This window comes from Mangifera indica, chromosome 16 (genome assembly GCF_011075055.1).
Source record: "Mangifera indica cultivar Alphonso chromosome 16, CATAS_Mindica_2.1, whole genome shotgun sequence".
NCBI lineage: Eukaryota > Viridiplantae > Streptophyta > Magnoliopsida > Sapindales > Anacardiaceae > Mangifera > Mangifera indica.
This window is the reverse complement of record NC_058152.1, coordinates 6,052,696-6,061,421: the sequence shown is the minus strand read 5'-3', so window position 1 is coordinate 6,061,421 and position 8,726 is coordinate 6,052,696. Positions and strand designations below refer to the sequence as shown.

Genomic DNA, 8,726 nt, shown 5'->3' with positions numbered 1-8,726 from the left:
ATTTTAATTACATGATGATATATTATTTGTATACCTAATTTTATGCTAAAAATTATGTACATATAAGATTGCTTTATATTTAATTATATAGACTACAGTACATGTTCTTAATTCTTAGTGGAGTAAGCTTGAAATAGTATTAATACTAATATACAAATGAATACATTGTTGAAATATGATCAGTAATACATACTTTATTGATAATACTATTTTATTTTTATAGACTTAAACGGTAAACCATACTGAATCAAATTGCAATTTTTTTGGCATAGCTTAATTTAATTTGAAATATTGTCAAATTGTTTTTATCAGATTTGTTTGAAAAATTTTCTAAACTTACCCGTAAACAACCCCTATTATTTTACAATAATACTATATACAAAACTTTTATACACAATATTTTATCTTTAATTTTTTACTATTTACTCATATGATAATACATCATTATTTATACATAAAATTATACGTATAACACTCCTCATTAGACCTGGCCACTGGTCGGGATGAAACTGAAACTGGAACCGGCAAACCCCGAACTAGACTAAACCAGAACCGAAACCGGATTTTAGCGATTCGGTTCCGGTTTATCTAATTTTGAACCGTGAAACCACCGATTCACACCCGGTTTATGAACCGACATGTAAACCAGCGGTTTATTGTACTGAACCGAAAATTTTTGAATTTTTTTTATTTTTTTAAAATTTATTAAACAATTGACGGTTCCCTGCACAGGGAACCGTTGGCTTGTAGAAGAAAATTGTAGGGAGACCACGGTCCCCTGCAATTTTTAAAATCACAATTCACCCCCCTATTTTTTAATTTTTTAAAAAAAAAAATTTCCTATATATATACTCATTCAAATTTCAATCTCTCCACTCTCTCATTCAATCCTTCAAACTCTCATTTTCATTCTTTCAACTCTTAATACTCTCTCAATCTTTCAATTCAATCAAATTCTCTTAAATTTAATTAAATTCTTTCTTAATTTTTTATTAATTCCAATTTCTATTTTTATTATACAATTCATAATTAATTATAAAATCTATTTCTATAATTAATTTTATTTATTATTTTTTTATTATCTTTCATAATTAATCATATAATTTATTTATATAATTAATTTTATTTATTATCCAAAAATGGCAAGTAGTGAAAATTCTTCCGGTAATATAAGATTTGATCAATATTCACATATATCAAATGTGAATGAAAATCAATTTATAGATGATTTTTCAACACAAAAAAGTGAAAACCAATATATAGAGGTTCAATGTATTAAATCAAGAGCATGTATTAGAATTTACGGTTCAATGTCAATTTCGAACCGAAACCGTCGGTTCCAAACCGAAGTCATGAACCGGAACCGTCAGTTCCGAATCGTCTATGAACCGTCCTATTACAGTTTCGATTCAAGGTCCTTATTTTTTCGAACCATAAACCGACAGTTCTGAACCGAAATCGCCGGTTCATGAACCGTACCCAAGACTACTCCTCATTATTATATATATATATATATATAAATTGGTTTAAAATGTTGTGTGGGCTTGAGTTTACTTTTGTTTAGCCCGCTGAAGTCTGAATATTTTCTACGAGAACATCTTCGGCCTCATACAATCTATCATATTACTAGCAATTTTGTCTCCTATGCGAACCTTGTATTTCAGGTGGACAACCTTTGCGTTGGTCGCATATCTTTCATACCAGGCCTAGTGATATTAATAACATTTAGTCAGCAACCAAAAAGATAATAGTTACGAAGAAATGACACACAAATGTATTTTATTTTTACCCAATAATAAGGAAAAGAATGCCAATAAATAAAACATTCATAAATGAACATACAAGTTGAGCACTGCAATGAAATGTATTCAATTATTTGGCAAAGAAAACATCATAAGCAACAAGAAAGGGTAAATAAAGTTAATTGAAAACTAACTGAATCGAAAATAGCAACTTTTTGGCCAATAACTTCATACTCTATTCCTACAAATTGAAAGCTCTTGTGCCTGACATAAAAAATAAAAAAACAGTTAACTGAGTGTATTTCCTTCACTATATGAAATTATATAGCTTATATCAACAAAGAACCAACTACTTTATTTCAGGATTTTGAGGGAGAAAATAATTCTCATGAAGGCATCTAAAGAATATACATTACCCACATCCAGCATCTTAGAACGAAGCCATCGCTTGTGTTTAGAATCTGCTTTCCGAGCTTCCAACTCAGCCACATGGGTTTCCACCAAGTTCAGCAGACAATCATTGATGCAAATTCTAATCATAAATATACTTGCCAATCTGTATGGAGATAGATTTCTGAATACTACATAGCAATTGCCCATCTAGAGATCTTCATTCAATATCTTCAGGAAAAGGCACATAGCTGTTGCATTATATTCCAAAACAAGAAAGGAGGAAAAAAAAAAAAACTATAAATCATCAGCACCAACTTCTAATGCTAGATTTCACAATCACCACTCATCCCATTTGTTTATAAAGTCACTCCACATAGCCGCTGCAATTGATTCTCGTAATGCTGAAGCAAGTTGCTCTTGAATGGAAGAAGTTAAGTTCATGTCAAGTTGATCATCAAAATAAGGTAATTCTTCCACTGTCACACCCGTGACAGTATTAAACAACCAATCGTTTCGTTCTTCACGTCGAATGAAATTATGTAGAACACAGGCAGCTATAACAATATCCCTTTGGATTTGAAAAGCATACTGAGGAGCAAGTTTCAGGATAGGAAATCGAGCTTTCAGCAAACTAAAAGACTGCTGAATCACATTTCTAAGAGATGCATGCCGATGATTGAACAACTCCTTTGCATTTCTAGGCAAATTATTAGCACCACTATATTCATGCACATGATACCGAACTCCTAGATATGGAGCTATAAATCCTTCTGTATTTGAGTAATCCATATCAACCAGATAATATTTTCCTGTAACATTCAAGATGTGCTCAAAAGTTGAGCAATTAAATCTATCATAATATGAAAAGTATGCAAAGTATATAAATAATTGAATTCATCAGCAATATATATATCTGGGGAGAACCTTCAGGAATGTTAGGGAAATTCTGATCTGGATCATCTAGGACTGCCCTCAACACACGTGAATCTGCAGCAGAGCCTTCCCATCCTGGATAAATGAATATGAACTGTAGGTCAAATGTACAAGCTGCCAACACATTTTGTGATAATAGCCCTTTCTTATTACGAAATTGAGATTGATCTTTTGCCGGAACATGTGCAGGGATGTGCATGCCATCTATGACCCCGAGACAATCCTGAGCAAAAGATGATATGAATGGAAAAAAGGGAAAAAAAGCACAACTCAGGAGGAAAAAAAGAAGTGATTAGATACAAACCTTGAAATATGGGTAGAATCTATTACTATTGATAATTTCCGGAGGAGTATTAGGTGGAGGTGGCAATAAAAATTCACGTGAGAGGGACTTGATTGCTTTCAGCACATTATTAAAATGCCGGCTTATGGTTTCACCTGAATGTTGAAACCGCTCCTGGATTACCCTGTTACGCTCATTATGACCCACAATGTTCAAAAAAATTGCTAGTTGTTCCTCAATCATAACACCAGCTGTATCGCGTAACATGCCTCTTTGTCGAAGTGTACCGCATAATTTGCTAAAAACATGTTTATCCATCCGAAACATTTGCCGACATACATTATCATGTCCTTCCAGCACTCGAGTCATAAAGCCGCTTCCAGATGTGGAGATACTATGTTGAGGTTGCTTGCTTACACTATTGTAATAATAATAGCCAGCAGCTGCTGCAACTAATTCCATCTCATCCAATTCTAAGTCAAATTCATCCATGGTGGCTGAGGCAACATCTGTAGAAATTGAATTAAATGCAGTATGTACAATGAAACAAACTAAAGTATATATATACAGTGAATTTCTATTGAAAGCATTCAAGTAACTTGTAAACTTCAAACAACAAGCTCTAATAAAGAACGATTGAAAAGCAAACCTTCTAGTTATCATATAAAACCAATTGACATAAATAAAATGGCCATCAACCATATGGTTAAACTAATTACAGATGTAAGTGTTACTCAGTAGTGCTATGAACATAAACTATGACCAGATATCAGGAACCAAAAAGTACAGAATCAATTATGTCATTTAAATTATTCAAACTGAGGAAGCACTACATTTGCCCTGCAACCATGGCAACCGCTTCTCACTCTTAAGAGAAATAAATGTTTCTCTGGCATTGGGGTTCTCAAATAAGTCCAAGGCAAGAAAATAAATTCTCTGATCAACACCTTGCATGTCATCCAATACTTGAATGCATTTGCTTATTGAAAATCGGTCTTCATTCTTCATAATTGCTGCCGCCCTCATTTTTGAAGCAGCAGCTATTTCTAGCATAGCATCCACAATGGCATCACCAGTAGCCTTACGACTTCTCTTGCGACGACCAGAACTTGATGGTGTCATGGACTGACGCTTGTTGTGTCCATCTAACATGTTCATATCATCTCCAGAGCCTGAAGTAGCATCCTCATCCAGATAATTCATTGATGCACTAGGATCAATAGACATTATTTAAGTTTAATACAAATCAAGAATCATGAACTTTATGTTTCAACTATAGTCATTTTAAAATAACAATAAACTATAACAAAATCAAATCTCTATAGCTACAAACATATTTTTACAATAGCAATTATACCACCCATGGATACAGAATCTGTAAGGAACACACACACACACACACATTACAGGAAAGATAATCTTATATCAATCATAAGCATCTAGTTCATAGAATTCAACATTTCTTAAAAATTTTTATTTGCTAAATTGACCACTCTGCTGTATCCACTGTAAACACAAACCTGACTTATTGGACAGTAACTCTTTCTACCTTCTTAATTGAAATAATTTACTGCTATTTTCTCTTGTACCTAAAATCCTTGACCCAAAATTCTCAATTCTCACGAAAATGTAAGTATAAACATAAAAGTCACCACTTTTGTATTCCTCAGCCCCTTTACTCCACATAGAAGTGCCAAATTTATACTGAGTTTGTTTCAAATAGCCAAAATCCATTTTTTTTTTAATTCTTCTTTTTCTAGAAATCCCTTTTCTGTAAAGATTTTCAAAGGTTGAAAATCTATTGTAGCTCACTCTTACTCTGAAAGATGAATTGACCAATTAGATATCAGATCAAATTAGAGAATTGGATTAAACAAATTTAATTTTTCCCAATAAATAGCAGGAGAACTGCAGGAAGAAAAAAGAATTGAAGAACGTAAACAATTTAGAGATATAAACCGAGATTCTCTGTACATTCATTAAATAAAATTTTATTTGAAAAAAAAAAAAACAAGAATGAGAAAAAGAAAGTAGAACTTACAGTTTAGAGAAAGTTAGTTTGTGGTGGAGATTTGGTGAGAATTCAAATGCTAGGGTTTAAGTGTGTTTGAGTTTGAATAGAGGGAAATGTTGTGGATTCTAAGATTGAAAAAATAGCGTCAGTTCAGATTTGAAGGCACAAAAGAAATAATAATAATAAAAATAAAAAACGAATTGACGTACGTTACCACAGACAGATGAAATGTCTGTTCGTAATTTAACTGGGGTTTTATGTGGTTGCCATTACCGTGGAATGTCTACAACTGGAGCCCAAAGGAAGGACTTAGCATATACTATGTGTAGACATGACAGTGGATCGTATTAGGTGACTTCAGCATGACCCAACATTCTTATGAGTTATACTAGACTCGTACAGTATCAGGTCTTGTGAACCCGTTGTTTTGCGAAAAAGTTAAGGGTCACGATACAACCCTATATATATATATAAAAAAGGTCATGTAGCATCAAACCTTTTCAGGTTTGCCTTTGAGCCTTGTTATAGGCTAGTCTGATAATTTATATAAAAATAATTATTTTAAAAAATAATTATTAAAATTTATTAATTTATATTTCTTTTCAAATTAATACAACTAAGGATCGTAAATTATAGATCGATCCTCCAAATTACATTTTGCATATATTTTAAAAAATATAAAATTATTTTTTATTATTTATTGATGTATTCTAATTAAAGAAAACTCTTCATTTCATCGCATGTGATGTTGTGACTTGTTTTCTCTAACTACATCATTTTGGATTCCCTGACGCTTGAGTTGAGACAATTGTTCTTCATACGCTCAGCCAACAACAAGAACCGAATAACTCACATGCATGGTCATTAGATAGTGTCCCTTCTTACATTTTTGTATTATCTACTACTTTTACCATTTATTTAATGTCTAATAACTTTATATCTATAGAAGGAGAATTGTATTGTTTCATATATTCTCATTATTACTTACTGAGTGTAAATTTACTCATATGTTTGTTATGTGGTTTTGCATGTAAAATTCTAAAGCGGCGGGGTGGTGGTAGGGAGACCAATTGTAGGGTTTTATGCGATGCATAAAGTTAGGGGCTTGGACATCTTTTATCATGGATTGTTGCTTTACATTCATATTTGTTTCTTTCACATGTATTTATGCACTCAAATTTGATAGATATTTGTTTTGCATAGAATTGTATGGATGCATAGTTATGTTTGGATTGGTTATATATGTTATTCAAATAGTGTTTGAATAATCGATTTAAATTCATAACACATTTTTGGGATTGTGGGACCACTTTCAATGAGTTACATATAATAACTGTTATAGCATATCATAGAAATTTGTTAGGTCACATCTTTTAGGGTGCATATTCTGCGTAAGGGTATATGCCCAGAGAAGGGTGTTATAATTTATGGTAACAGAGCATGATTTTGGAAACCTAAAAGTGATTTCATACATGCATAATCATTTAAAGCCTCTCATGCGATGTTGATTACTCCCATCTACCAACCATTGTAAGTAGAGTTCTAATCTGCATTTAAAAAGTATTATTTACAATTGAGGTTATGTGTCTAATTTCAAGATGAGGAGATCTAGAAGAGTGATAGGTAATGACGAGGTTAACAAGGTTCTAGCTCTAGAAAAGAACCAGGGTGTAGTTTAAGGAGCCATGCCACATGCAGTTACAGCACCCCGTGTGGATGATGAGCATATTCGAAGGATTGTGTAGGAGGTCCTCTAAGCTAATCATAAGCCTCCAAAAGTGAGAGCCACCTGATACAAGCACTACTAGTGGTTGAGCAGTACCACCTACATATGACATACCACCCCAACAGGAGATAATGGATAAGGGTTTACCAAGACAAAAGATGATAAGAGGACACATAGGCCTAATTCACCCTATTTACAGCCTAGCATGTAAGCACTAGCCCCTAGAGTTTCATCGAATAAATAGAGATGTCGTGTTAGCTGAGGATTGGCTAGAGGTGGTATAAGAGGCCATTAAGCTATTTGAGATGTCAGATCAGGAGAAGATCTAATTTGCCTGTTACTTCATAAGGGTTGATACCAAGTGTGGTAGAAAACCTTCAGGGATGCCTAGTGGACTAATACTATGACATAGGCCGATTTCAAAGAGGCCTTTAGGAAGGAGTTTTCAGAAGCTGATGTACTATATGTCAGACCATAAAAGTACCTCAGACTAAGATAAGAAGACATGACAATTAAAGAGTTCTTTACCAAACTAAATTCCTTACACAATATGCTTTAGGTGTGGTTAGCATTGATACGGGAAAAATAGAGATCTTCATTAATGGGCTCAGAGCTGACATTTCCAATGATATATTGATGGGAGATAACCATCGCAAGGCATATACTGAGGCAGTAGGTAAAGCTCAATGATTAGAGGTCATAAGATTAAAAATGGCTAGAGAGAGAGAAAGGAGAAAGATACATACCTCTCCTACTAATTCAGTGTTATAACCCATATGACCCTGAGGGTAGTCAAGTGGAAAACAATCATGATGGTCATGACATTAGAGGCAGTAGAGATAGTTATGGTAAAAAGAGTTTCTAGTCTCAAGGTTCCAAAGGGGCTAAAAGACTAAACGATTGAGGTGTGAAGAGCGACCTATAAAGAATGAGCCATTAAGATGAAAGGAGATCCTTTCGTGTCAAAGATATAGGTGTAGACACACTGGTCAATGTGTAATTACTCAAAAGATTTGTTTCAGATATAGACAATTGGGACATTTCACCTAGAAGTGTACCATAATAACACCATCCTAGATAATGGAAATAGTCAGAGGATGAGGACAAGCTAGGGTTTATGCAATAACCTAATCTCTAGTTGAGGCCAGCCTATCTATTGTGATTGGTCAGTTAATTTTCTGTTCTTGCCCTTTATATACACTAATAGATTATGTAGTTACTCATAACTTTATTGCTTGAGGGATTGTGAGAAGGCAAGGATTAGAGCTTAGCATAATGTTTGACATTAGTGTAAAGATGTTAGATGGAGGTAAAATTCAGAGTAACTAGATGTTGTTAGGTGAGACTATGTTATTAAAAGGTCAAGAGATGGTGGTAAACTTAATAGTATTCGACATACCAGACTTTGATATAATAATAAACATGAATTTCTTAAGTCACTATGGAGCAAAAATATACTGCAAGAAAAAGAAAGTCTAGTTCTAATTGAAAAATGATGAATAATTTTTATTTGGTAAAGGTTAATACTAAACATGGAAATCAGCAGCCTGAAAGTCAAAAAAATATTAATGAAAATATGCATAGGGTACCTCACTTATATGGTAAATAAGCTAGAAGAAACAACCCCAAGTTTGC

General features: G+C 33.4%; 1 protein-coding gene across 6 annotated transcripts; it reads right to left on the bottom strand.

Moving 5' to 3' along the window:
- Positions 1-1,845: 1,845 nt before the first annotated feature.
- On the bottom strand, positions 1,846-5,732 carry LOC123198546. 6 transcript variants are annotated; one of them, XM_044613230.1, is made up of 6 exons: positions 5,639-5,732; positions 5,393-5,490; positions 4,299-4,561; positions 3,373-3,860; positions 3,060-3,291; positions 1,846-2,944 (listed from the first exon to the last, which is right to left on the bottom strand). In XM_044613230.1, exons 3-6 carry the CDS (start codon positions 4,552-4,554, stop codon positions 2,472-2,474), a joined length of 1,449 nt encoding a protein of 482 aa, XP_044469165.1. In that variant the 5' UTR covers positions 4,555-4,561; positions 5,393-5,490; positions 5,639-5,732; the 3' UTR covers positions 1,846-2,471. The 6 variants fall into 6 exon arrangements, 4 of the variants coding, with proteins under 4 accessions (XP_044469165.1, XP_044469166.1, XP_044469167.1 ...); XM_044613231.1 differs by having other exon boundaries at positions 5,575-5,645; XM_044613232.1 differs by lacking the exon at positions 5,639-5,732 and adding an exon at positions 5,614-5,632.
- Positions 5,733-8,726: the final 2,994 nt, after the last annotated feature.

Coding starts and splice junctions, on each gene's coding strand:
- LOC123198546 (XM_044613230.1), bottom strand. CDS start 4,554: ATGAATTATCTGGATGAGGATGCTACTTCAGGCTCTGGAGATGATATG. Junction 3,861..4,298: donor AGTATTGGATGACATGCAAG/GTGTTGATCAGA, acceptor CAATTTCTACAG/ATGTTGCCTCAGCCACCATG. Junction 2,945..3,059: donor TTTCCCTAACATTCCTGAAG/GTTCTCCCCAGA, acceptor TGAATGTTACAG/GAAAATATTATCTGGTTGAT.